The 13,735-nt window shown below is 31.5% G+C and overlaps 1 protein-coding gene and 1 pseudogene across 1 annotated transcript; both read left to right on the top strand.

Moving 5' to 3' along the window:
• The first annotated feature begins 443 nt into the window (after window positions 1-443).
• Window positions 444-1,649, top strand: LOC105668600 (replication protein A 32 kDa subunit-like; annotated as a pseudogene).
• A 3,141-nt stretch (window positions 1,650-4,790) lies between these two features.
• Window positions 4,791-12,552, top strand: LOC136998720 (uncharacterized). Its single transcript, XM_067351817.1, has one exon. The coding sequence runs from the start codon at window positions 7,936-7,938 to the stop codon at window positions 12,550-12,552; it is 4,617 nt and encodes a 1,538-aa protein (XP_067207918.1). The 5' UTR covers window positions 4,791-7,935.
• The last annotated feature ends 1,183 nt before the right edge of the window (window positions 12,553-13,735 follow it).

The raw sequence follows: 13,735 nt of genomic DNA, 5'->3' as shown, positions 1-13,735 counted from the left end.
AGAGAAAAAAAGAGAATAGAAGACAGAAAAAGGAGAAAAAGAAAGAAGGAGAGTCAAGTGAAAAAGGTATATAAAATTTATATATACATTTCATACAATAAAATCTTATATTTTAAATAAATACTAAAAATACTATTTTAAATTATTATACTATTTCTTTCATAATCTGACAGAGTATATAGGAGAAGACAAAGAATATTGGCGAGAGAGAGAGAGAGAGAGAGAGAGAAAGAAAGAGAGAGAGAGAGAGAATAGAAGATAGAAAAGGAAGAAAGAGGAAGAAGGAGAGTCAAGTAAAGTAGGTAAATAAAATTTTATATACATATATAAAGATATATATATAAATATATATATAAAAAATACATATTTTTTAAAATATATATACATATATATAGAAATACATAATAATATACACATGTATATCGTTATCTCCAAAATAGAAAACGTCACAAATAATTTTTACATATATATAAATTACGATTTTGCAGTCAATAGAAGTTGTAAAATTACCAATCTGCGCATTTAACCTAATCTGTATTTATGAAGCCGAATTGCGTTTCGCGCGTAAAAGTTAGCCTTTCAATACAATCCTAATACAATACTAAGATTATACTTCGTCTAGAAAACTGAGTTTCTATTTCGGTTTTACGTTATTTTTTACGTTTCGTGCATCATATATAAGTTGGAGTCATGTGGAATGAAAGTTCTTCGAATCTTGGAGGCGGATTTTTGGATGACAGCACACAGGCCGGAGGATCTGGCCAAAAAAGTTCGCAAAGTAATGAAAAGAGCATCATTCCCGTATGGATAAAGCATATCACGTCTACAACGGGAGATTTGCATATTTCTGACAGAACTGTAAATACTCTGACATTCGTCGGAGTTGTACGTCATATCGAACAAGATACGACGAAGATGTTTTTCAGTATTCAGGATGATACAGGTATTTTACTTGTATAAATTATTTCAATTTTAATGTAATAATGATAACATGTAAAATTACAAATACAAATAAAAAGTTTGGTCGAGTTGCTATGCCATGTATTGCATAAATTTGTAAAAATTTTATATAATCAAGAAATCTGAATATTGCATACAATTATTATTTTCAAATTATTATCATTGCTAAGAGTAAAACTTATTTTGATTTTATTTTATATTATAGGTACTCTCACTGCTTTCATGTGGTTAGAAGCAGACAAGAATCCTGCAGAAAATGCTTGTGTACAACTTAATACATATGTAAGAGTTTATGGTTTGATACGCAATCAAAATAATGAACGACATGTGTTGATCTTGCGTATGTATCCTGTGGAAGACTTAAACGAGGTGACATGTCACTTTTTGGAAGTTATGTATTTTATATTGAATGCTGGCAAATCTGAAAAAACCTACTGTATCTAATACATTAACGTTCGATAATACAATGAGTGGTATGTCACCTGATCAAGTGGCAATTCTTGAAATTGTTCGATCAGCAAATGAATCAGAATGCAGTATTAAGGCTCCTGGGTAGTCACCGCAGCCATATTAGATTCGTGACGTCAGAAGCGAGAAATGACACGCCGAGAATTCTTGCGTGCCATTTCTAAATAAAATGATAATTTAACAAAGTAACACTCTGGATCGCTTTAAGACACCTGTAAAATTGTCCGAAAACTATGCTTTTTCCTTGACAGGTTATAAACAATTGTTAAATCAACAGTGAAACGAAGCCTAATTATGCGAGAAAACACACGGTTGACAGCTGTCTGTATGAGTAGAAAATTCTCCTTCTACGTTGGGCTTTCCCTGTTAATCTTAGTTTTCGGATAATTTTACAGGTTTCATGAACACGTCACATATCACAGTACTAACATTTAACGAATATTAATGAAATGGCACGCAAGAATAAATTGGGTAGTCAACATGTCATTTTTTCACGCCTAATAGTTCATCGATTCTCCACCTAAGACGCTGCATAAGAATTTCTGTCATATGGACATGTCGGTAACGATACTAAGCTATACATATTCTGTATTTATCGCGGTTATTTTTTTGTAAACAAATTTTTAAATTATAAATTAACATTTTGTATGTTATTCAGTAATTTACTTTTATCGAATCAATTGATTAGGTCAAACTGTTACACTATTTATTTATACGATAAATCGACTGGCTAAATTCGACTAGGTTTTTATTCCTACCACAATTATGTCGCTACTGTCAACGCGGAGTTCACGGCTGCGGGACCAGGAGCCTTAAGAAACATGATATTTTGAGTAAAATGCCTAAACACATCAAACCACGTATCGATGAGATATTAGATTTTCTTCTCTGTGAAGGACATATTTACACAACCAGTTCAGAAGATTTCTTTAAAGCTACATGAGTTATATATTATATGTTAAGAAGTTTACAAAACATTAAATTTTGTATCATATAAAATAACATTTACAATTAAATAAAATTTATATATACATTTCATACAATGAAATCTTATATTTTAAATAAATACTAAAAATACTATTTTAAACTATTATACTATTTGTATAACCGGTATTAGGATTGTATTGAAAGGCTAACTTTTACGTGCGAAACGCAATTCGGCTTCATAAATACAGATTAGGTTAGATGCGCAGATTGGTAATATAAATACTAAAAATACTATTTTAAACTATTATACTATTTCTTTCATAATCTGACAGAGTATATAGGAGAAGACAAAGAATATTGGCGAGAGAGAGAGAGAGAGAGGGGGAGAGAGAGAGAGAGGGGGAGAGAGAGAGAAAGGGGGGGGAGAGAGAGAGAGAGAGAGGGGGAGAGAGAGAGAGAGAGAGAGAGAGAGAGAGAGAGAGAGAGAGAGAGAGAGAGAGAGAGAGAGAGAGAGAGAGAGAGAGAGAGAGAGAGAGAGAGAGAGAGAGAGAGAGAGAGAGAGAGAGAGAGAGAGAGAGAGAGAGAGAGAATAGAAGATAGAAAAGGGAGAAAGAGGAAGAAGGAGAGTCAAGTAGAGTAGGTAAATAAAATTTTATATACATATATAAAGATATATATATATATATAAATACATATATAAAAGATACATATTTTTTTAAATATATATACATATATAAATATATATATATATATATTTTATATTTTATATAAACAATTAAATTATATTAACCAATAATTAATTAATGTTTGATAATTAATAATGAAATTAATAATTGTTTGATTCTCATGTTATTTAACTAGCATAATTGCAATTTTTATGAAAAATATATTAGAAATTAAATTTTAATTTGCTCTTTATTCACCATTTAAAAAAATAGTACATTCAACATGGTGTATATCACCAAGGTCACCTTTAATTTCTTAAATGGAAATCCCCATTTTTCATTGCATACGACAGTTATAGCGTTTTCGAATAAACGGGGTTTGAACGATCTAGGGTTGATCAATCACTATTTTACTATAAATGCAAGTCTTTCATTGGTGGAGAGGTTGCAATGACGTCATTAACCAATCTTGGGTCGTTCAAATCCTGTATAATCGAAAACGCTATTAGTGTTACAAGTTTATATCTTGGAAACAAAGCATTTTAAAGAAATTATTTTATACAAAAGTTTTGCGACTTTAGGTGACTTTGTCCTGATCTTGAAAAGATTATTCAAGGTCATGTTCGTATTTTCATCATGTGTCCTCCTTCAAATATTTTCATCATGTATTTCCCTTCAAAATATTTAAATATTTAAATATTTTCACTGGAATTATTGTTATAATTTTTTTAATTCTTGTTTTTAAAAAATATTTTAAAAAATTGTGCTAATGTTATGATTAAGCATCTTAGAGGTAAATTATGTTGTCACATTTGTTCCAATAATTAAGTTATTTTGTTATAAGACTCTATATTCTAGTTTTTATATAGATGTTGTCTATACAGTGATGGGAGAAAGTTCTGTAACGATTAAATATCTTGGAAAATAATGATTATGGAAGAAAGTGTTCAATACAAAAGTTTTAGTATATCAAGTGGTCTATTATATATCAAGTGGTCTATTATATGGTTATATTTATTGAAATGACCTTCATGTGACCTTGAAGGACACCGCAAAGGTCAACTTTGAAATCTTAAATGGAAATGGAACTGGACTCCTATTTTTTATTACATATTCTTAAAGCTGGTGTCAAGACATTTCCGAAACACTATAATAGTTATTTTTCATTAAGTACTTTTCGAGTTATGAGGCTTGAAAGTTACAGCATTTTGACATAAAATACAAAATATATTGTAAAACATTAAATTTTCAGGAATCTTACCTTAATACTTTTATGCATAAAATAATGAGACGAATCAATTGATATAATAAAAAAAACACATTGTTGCTTTTAATAAAAAATATGTAATTTGCAACATGCAGCTGCATATTTTTTTTTGAAAGCAACAATGTGTTTTTTTTATATTATTTTATGTATAAAAGTATTAAGATAAGATTCCCGAAAATTGAATGTTTTACAAGATATTTTGTATTTTATGTCAAAATGCTGTAACACTTTCAAGCTTCATAACTAGAAAAGTACTTAATAAAAAATAACTTCAATATAGTGTTTCGGAAATGTCTTGACACCAGCTTTAAGAATATGTAATAGAAAATAGAAGTTTCCATTTAAGATTTCAAAGTTGACCTTTGCGATGTCCTTCAAAGTCACATAAAGGTCATTTCAATATAACCACTAATATTATGTTCCGCAATCAATTTAATGTTTTTAAATAGAAGTTTGATATTATGTTTATTAACATAAAGTTAACAGTTTATCTCTAAGGTGTTTATATGTATAAATATATAAAATTAATATAATTTTTTTATATTTCAGAATTTAAAAAGAAGGTGCACATTAAGAACGTTTGGTATAAAGTTTGGCTGCTGTGCGCCGATACAAGGCTGCTGTGCGCCTGTAAAGACCGGTTGCTGTGCGCCGATACAAGACTGCTGTGAGTCTGTAAAGACCGGCCGGCTGCTGTGCGCCGATACAAGGCTGCTGTGCGCCAATACAAGGCTGCTGTGCGCCTGTAAAGACCGGCTGCTGTGCGCCCATACAAGGCTGCTGTGTGCCTATAAAGACCGGCTGCTGTGCGCCCATACAAGGCTGCTGTGCGCCTATAAAGACCGGCTGCTGTGCGCCCATACAAGGCTGCTGTGCGCCTATAAAGACCGGCTGCTGTGCGCCTATACAAGGCTGCTGTGCGCCTATAAAGACCGGCTGCTGTGCGCCCATACAAGGCAGCTGTGCGCTTATAAAAATTGGCTGCTGTGCGCCTACAAAAATCGACTGCTGTGCGTCTGTAAGACTGTTGTGTGCCTGTTAGAATATAGAAAATATAGAATAATTTTAATAATATTAATAAAACAAAAATGTCTATCAAAATAGAAAAACAGATGGTGTTAAAATCAGATCAAAAAAATATTATTGTTCAAGGTGATTGGTTAAACGATGAACATATGGATCATTTTAACCAACTTTTAAAAAATTGTTCAGATTATAGACCTGAAGAGGTATGGAAATTGCAATGCCTTGAGTATATAAAACCTATACCAGAAGATAAAAAACATATACAGATATTACATAGCACAAATCATTGGATATGCAGTTATTATGATAGAAAAAATTTATTTATCTATGATTCATTAAATAACAAAAAGTTGCACAGTGATTATGAAAAGTTCTTAAGACAATTATTTCCAACTTATCCTTTTAATGAGCGGCCTGTCAAGTTTCCTACTGTACAAAAACAACCGAATAGTAATGATTGCGGTGTTTTTGCTATAGCTTTTGCAATTTCATTATTATTTAATATTAAACCTGAAAAAGTGAGATATGATCATAGTTTAATGCGCTCTCATTTAATAAAAATTTTTGAATCTAATGTGATTGAACACTTTCCTCAGGATTTAAATAATACTCTTCAAAAAGTGCTTCCATTAGCAATGATTCAAAAGAGAGAAGCTTTAGCAACTCGTGCACGTATGAGACGTCAAAAAGAGACGGAGCAACAAAAAGCAAATCGATTGTAAAAAAATCGTAAATTTATTACAGAATTACGAAAGAAAAATGAAAATAAACATGAAAATCAAAAAGTTAGTAAGATAAAAACAGAAATTGTACAGATTACGCAGTTATCAGATCAGAAAGATATTATTGTTCAAGGCGGTTGGTTAAACGATGAACATATGGATCATTTTAACCAACTTTTAAAAAATTGTTCACATTATAGACCTGAAGAGACATGGAAATTGCAACGTCTTGAGTATATAAAACCTATACCAGAAGACAAAAAACATATACAGATATTACATAGCACAAATCATTGGATATGCAGTTATTATGATAGAAAAAATTTATTTATCTATGATTCATTAAATAACAAAAAGTTGCACAGTGATTATGAAAAGTTCTTAAGACAATTATTTCCAACTTATCCTTTTAATGAGCGGCCTGTCAAGTTTCCTACTGTACAAAAACAACCGAATAGTAATGATTGCGGTGTTTTTGCTATAGCTTTTGCAATTTCATTATTATTTAATATTAAACCTGAAAAAGTGAGATATGATCATAGTTTAATGCGTTCTCATTTAATAAAAATTTTTAAATCTAATGTGATTGAACACTTCCCTCAGGATTTAAATAATACTCTTCAAAAAGTGCTTCCATTAGCAATAATTAAAAAAAGAGAAGCTTTAGCAACTCGTGCACGTATAAAACGTCAAAAAGAGACGGAGCAACAAAAAGCAAATCGATTGCAAAAAAATCTTGAATTTAAAGAATTACGAAAGAAAAATAAAAATGAATATAAGAATCAAGATCAGTATAAACAAAATGTAGAAAATGTCTTAAAACGGCGTCAATTTGAAAATAATTTGGAAGAAAATTGCGCTAAAAAACGACGTCTATATAAAAAGAAAAATAATTTAGAAAGATGTTGCTCTGAAAAACGGTCTCAAGATAAAAGTGATTTAAAAAATGATTGCGCTAAAAAAAGATTGCGATATGAAGAAGATTTTGTTGAAAAAAGCACACAACAATGCATATTTTATGCTATAGGCTCGCAAAACAAACAAAGTAGACAAAAAATATTACAGCGTAAATGTTGTAACAGACAATATTACGAGAACAAAAGAGAAGAAAGAAGAAAAGAGAATAAAAGCAAATTTGTAATAAATAAATGCAATGTTGCAAATAAAATTGTTAAAAAATATAAAAGTTTTCGGTGTCAGAATTCAACAATAAAACTTCATACTTCTTTGACACACACACAATAATTATTAAAAATATTTCAAATAAATTAAATATTACAGGTCAGATCGAAAAACAATTAGAAGCCGAGAAAATAATACGTTGGTGTATACATATTAGGAACAGTTATATTCGTAAGATGTATAATATATTAGCTGTACTTAAAAAGAAATCAGAAGTATGCTTGACTCTTGTTGATAAGTGTTGTGGAATTAATGAAAAATTAGATGTGTTATGTGGGATATCTAGACACACAGCATCATCTGAAAATTATTTTGTAGAGTCTACATATCGTAATGCAATTTTAGAAGAATCTTTAGTAATGAACATGGAAGGGCAAATTGTAAGTGTGTTACCTTTGATAACAGCACTAGCAAAAAAATCGTGGTCGTGCAGTACCTCATGTAAAATTGACAATCCAGTTTTGATTGAACGATATGAAAAATTTCTTGAAACTGTTAGTACATGTACTGTAAAGAATGTTCCTAGATTGATAGAAAGTATTCGTACATGTACAGTAAAAACATCAAATACGAAACTTGGTCATGCACAGAGTTGCTATATTAATTTCACTATTTGTGGAGCGATGTTTCTACCAATTCTATTGTGTTATCGCCCCATTTTCCGAAAGTGAGAAATATAAGGCGTTTGATTTATCAACTTATAAATTTGTATCAAAAAATGTTGAATTTAGATGAAGCATTAAATTGTGCTGATTTGGAAGCATTAAATAAAACTGTTATTGCTGCACAAGAGAAAGCAGATATATACAAACATCAACAAACCGATGCAATTATAAGTGATGATGATATCTTTTTTAAGCATAAGAATGCGTTTAAAGCCTTGAAAAAACGTCTAATGGATACACCGCGTTATGCTTGTGTATCGTGCGAAAAGCTTTGTTATAAAAAAAATGTTTCTGAAATCATTAAAGCAAAAATAGATAATCCAGTTTGGAAAGATTTAATGATACATGTGAAGAAACAACAAATTAATGCACAATATATATGTATTTATTGTAAACAAAAATTTTGTCAAGGTTTAATGCCTGCGTATTGCATTTTGAATAATCTTTTTACAAATAATGTGCCTGAAGTAATATCATCTCTTAATACATTTGAAAAGATTCTTATACAGAGAGCTAAAGCATTTCAAACTGTTGTTAAAATGACAACTGTTATGAACAAAAAATTACCTGAAAGGCAAATGATACAAAAAGTTAAAGGTAGAACATTTCATTTACCACTTCCTATACAAGAGACATTAAACAAATTATGTTCTAATACCGATGCAATAAATATTAATCATGAATTATATATCTTAGTCAGAGGTATTCCCACAAAATCAAAAATTATATGGGAAGAGATGGTAAATGTTAAAAAAGTATTTGATGCATTAATATGGTTAAAGAATAATAATCCTTTGTATTCTGAAATAATATTACCAAATAGTCATAATGAATTATCTTTGGAAAAATTAAATAATCTGGAATTCCAGATGCAAGAGGATGAAAATGTTGCAAAAGATGTATTGGATGAGGAGCATGTGTCATTAAGTAATAATTTAGAAACCGAAATACAGGGAACAAAAAATCTTGGAGATGCTGCATTCAATCAGCATGAGGCAATGCTAACTCAGGTTATTAATGATGAAAATGATGGTTATTATGAGCAATATACTATATATCCATTATATGAAAAGAGAACAAATAAAACTGCAACAGCTTTATATCAAATGTTAAAAGTCTATGATTTACCTTTGGATAATCGTGAGAAATCTTTGGATTTATTATGTTTTCCAGATTTATATTCTTTTGGTATTAATGGACAGCACGAAACTAGGCAGGTCAAGCTTCATGATCATGAATTTGTTAAATGTCGTTTAATGTCTAAACATCCACAGTATAGATTAAATCAACAATACCTATTCTTTTTGTTAAATAATACGAATATCCGTCAATTAAATCGTGGAATTTTTCATAAGATGAATGTAACTAATCCACAAGTTCGTTATACGGCTGCGGAATATTTAGAAGCAATGTCCAAAGAATTGTTAGAATCCGATTTAACCACAATATTTTCGACACTAAGGAATACGGAACAATTTTGGAGTAAACCGCGAAATAATTTAAATTGTATGACACAACATTACGGACCTGCAACATGGTTTCTAACATTAAGTCCCGCTGAATGGTTATGGGAAGAGTTAGGTGAATATATTCGTGAAGTAAATGGATGGTGCGATTCTTCGGCATGCACCAGTGTACTTGTTGCTAGAGATCCTGTGTCAACATCGAGATTTCTCGATAATACGTTTCGTGCGATGCTTGACTTTATTTGTTCCAAAGATCATCCGATCGGAGAAGTCACTCATTATTTTTGGCGACGAGAATACCAAGGTAGAGGCATACAACATTTTCATTTATTAATTTGGATAAAAAATGCTCCAATTCTTGGTGAATCTTCTATTGAAGAAGTTTCCAAATTTATTTTAAAATATATAAGCTGTAAAATGCCAGATAAAAATATTTCACCATTATTGTATAGACGTGTTAATACGCATCAACGACACAAACATAATGATTACTGTCTCCGTTCTAAAAAAGTTGGACGTAAAGTTGTTCGGAGATGTCGTTTTGGATTTCCTCGTCCTGTCACTGAGACGTTAAGTATAAGAGATGTCACAACTGCCATAGCAGGTAGAAAGCAATTAAAACATAGAAGCAGGCTTTATGATCTTCCGCGAACTGAAGATGAAAGTAATATAAATGATTATAATCCTGTTCTTCTTACTGCATGGGAAGGAAATATGGATATACAATTTATTGGCGAAAAGTCGTCACTGCTTACCTGGTACATTACTAAATATATGAATAAAGCGGGAAAATGTGAGTTGTCTGATACTATTATTAATACGAATAAATCATTGATGAGCTATCTTTGGAGTATTGCCTTGCGATTTACGAGTAATAGAGAATGTGGAGCTCTTGAAGCTGCTGATACATTACTGGGTATTGCTTTATATGGAACTGATCCAAATACAACTATTAGATGGTTAGATGTTAATCGAATAAGATGTAGAAAATTGAAAACTCGTAAAGAGATTGAAGTACTTGATGATCAATCGACAGATATATTTTGTGAATCTTTGATAGATAACCACTATCCACAGAGACCAAAAGAATTAGAATGTATGTCTCTTTATGAGTTTGCAAAATGGTATGATATTACAAAAATCAAACCACAAAATAAGTTTGTTGAATTCTATAAATTTAAAAATGGATATCTTAGACGACGACAGCGTGGATATCTTATTAATCATTATAGATATAATGTTAATACACAACCGGAAAAGTATTTCTTTGCGTTATTACTTCTGTTCGAACTGTGGAGAGAATTAGAAGAGCTTAGAAATGGATGTGATACTTATGCAGAATCATTTCACAAGGTAAAACTACATTTAACAGAAGCATTACAATATCACGAAAAACTAGAAGAATTGCAAAAAGCATTTGAAAATGCTAAAGAGTTAGTGCAGCAACATTTAGATGAAGTACAAAAACATGAGTCGCAAGATGATCCTGACAATCCAATAGGTGTTCAAAATATAGAAGCTGGTGAAGCGATGCAAGATTTTAAGGATCTCGGTGATAAAAATATTAAAGATATTGATGTATCAGAAATGATTGCGAAATTAAATATAGATCAAAAAAGAGTATTCGATAGAGTTATTACTATTATAGAGTCAGATAAATCAATATTGCGATTATATGTTAGTGGAGAAGGTGGTACTGGAAAAAGTTATTTAATTAAAACTGTTAAGTGCTGGATAAAACAAAATCTCAAAAAAGATACTGCTGTAGCAGCACCTACTGGCATAGCAGCGTTTAATATAGACGGTTTGACAGTTCATAGATTGCTTCAATTACCTGTTGAACATGGTAATACTCCTAAATATAAACGATTGTCTGATCATGTGTTAAAACTTTTACGAGCGGAACTTAAAGATGTTATTCTTTTTATAATCGATGAAGTATCAATGATATCTAATTTGACTTTAATGTACATACATCTTCGATTGTCTGAAATATTTGATTCAAGTGATTGTGATGATGGCTGGTTTGGTAAAAGGCATATTCTTTTGTTTGGAGATTTGCTTCAATTGCCTCCTGTACATGAAGATTCTGTCTTTAAAGATTTGTCAAATGAAAAAGTTAACAAATATATCGGTTGCCTACAGACTGTAAATTTGAGGACTACATTATTTGATTACGATGAGTTGACAATTAATATGCGCCAGCAAGAAGATGAGTCTTATCGTGAATTATTGTCAAGAATTCGTATTGGTTTATTAACAAAGTCTGATTATGAAATTTTGGAAAATAGGAAAATATCTTTTACAGAAAATTCCTTCGAATTTAGATTAAATGAATTATGTGATTTTATTAACAATTTGCCATCAGATACCGTTTGTTTATTGCCCACTTGTCACATGTGTGACGTTTTGAATGCTGCAATGTTAAGTCGTATTGCTTCGAAAGAAATATTATTAATTGCTGAAGATACAATTGAATGTATTCCATATATAAAAAAGAAAATATTAAAAGTGTTGGAAAATAATGATGATGATAATTCTAAAACAGCTGGGCTTTCGAAACAAATTGTTATAAAAATTGGGGCAAAAGTTATGATAAGGCGTAATATTGATGCTAGTTTGGGTCTTGTTAATGGTACAATTGCTAAAGTCATTTCAGTTGTACAAGATATTTCTAACGGTTATATAGAAAAAATTAAGCTTCTTTTGCCATCAGGTTTAGAATATTTAATTGAAAGAGTAAATGTCAAATTTGCGGTGATGGAGAAAGCATATGTTATTCGAAAACAATTTCCATTGTGTCTAAGTTACGGAATTACTGTTCATAAAAGCCAAGGCCTGAGTTTGCAGAATGCTATTATGGACATAGGTAATTCTGTATTTAGTCACGGCCAAGTTTATGTTGCATTGTCACGAGTAACATCTTCAGATGGATTGCATTTGATCAATTTTGACCCTTCATCTATAGAAGCTAGTGAAGAAGCTATTGTTGAATATAATCGATTAAAACAAATACACAAATCCAAAACAGATATAATTTCTGTTTCAAAAGAAAAGTATCGTAAAATAAAAGATATTTTATGGGTACAACCCAAAATAATTAGTTCTGTTCAAGAATCACATAAAAAAGTTCGAAAAAATATTACTTGGGTCACACATGGTTTTCAAAATATACACTCACCCGAAAAAAAAGCGGTACACTGAAAATGTGGGAAAAATTCATCAAATTTCAACTGACGATAACTTCGTAAATAATAAAGATAGAAAGTTCTATAAAATATGGAAATAAAGCTAAAAATCTCTACTTTAAGAATCAATTTATTTCAATGTTGCAAAATAAATTTATTGAAAATGGCGGATGACAAAGCGCGAGCATGCAAAATTGAAAAATAATGGTTCGAGTTTGCGACGGTGCACGGTATAAACAAAAAATTGTAGCTTATTGGGATCAAAAGCGTACGAAAGTACAGAGTCTCCTCTTTAAAATGCTTTTTTATGCATCTTGATACGATGATTTTTCGCCGAGAGATTCGCATTTGAAGAAAAAGGCAGATTCTTACTTCAAATGCGAATCTCTCGGCGAAAAATCATCGTATCAAGATGCATAAAAAAGCATTTTAAAGAGGAGACTCTGTACTTTCGTACGCTTTTGATCCCAATAAGCTACAATTTTTTGTTTATACCGTGCACCGTCGCAAACTCGAACCATTATTTTTCAATTTCGCATGCTTTTGCTTTGTCATCCGCCATTTTGGAGAAAGTTATCACACATTATTGCGTTATGAATTTTCGAACACTAGACATCCAAACTTTTAAAATGGTTTTTAAAAAATCCTGCTAGCTGTATTACGTGCCGAGATATTCAATTTTGAACCAGACCGAATTGCAAGAATAAGAATTCTGTGGTTATCAGCTCCGCGGTATTTTAAAACTCCAAACTCTCCTTACGGTTATAAGTGTCAATTCTGCTCTTGGCGTTACCCAGGATCAACGGCGTGGACGTGGCAGAAATCTGATCCCGTGTGCACATGTTGGCACGTGTGTATGCGTGTGTGTGTATGTGTGTGTGCGTGCGCGTGCGTGCGTGCGTGCGTGCGCGTGCATGCGTGTGTGTGCGCGTGCACCACTGGGATAAGGACCTCATGGCTTGTTAGATCCACGATATTTTACGACTCCAAACCCTCCCGGTGGTGCGTGTACAATTGTGTGTGCGCGCGCGTATATTAATAATGGGTATGACCTCCTCGTGCGCGTATTACCTCATTCATGCGACGAGGCATACTTCTTATTAGTGTTTTAATTTCAGTCTGCGTAATGTCATTCCACTCTATTTCAAGAACTCTTCGAAGTTCTGGCAATGACTGAGGAGCAGGTATATGATTTCGTA

Source organism: Linepithema humile, chromosome 3 (genome assembly GCF_040581485.1).
Source record: "Linepithema humile isolate Giens D197 chromosome 3, Lhum_UNIL_v1.0, whole genome shotgun sequence".
NCBI lineage: Eukaryota > Metazoa > Arthropoda > Insecta > Hymenoptera > Formicidae > Linepithema > Linepithema humile.
Note: the sequence above shows the minus strand (reverse complement) of the source record. Positions and strands in the feature narration are given on the sequence as shown.

Coding starts and splice junctions, on each gene's coding strand:
- LOC136998720 (XM_067351817.1), top strand. CDS start 7,936: ATGTTGAATTTAGATGAAGCATTAAATTGTGCTGATTTGGAAGCATTA.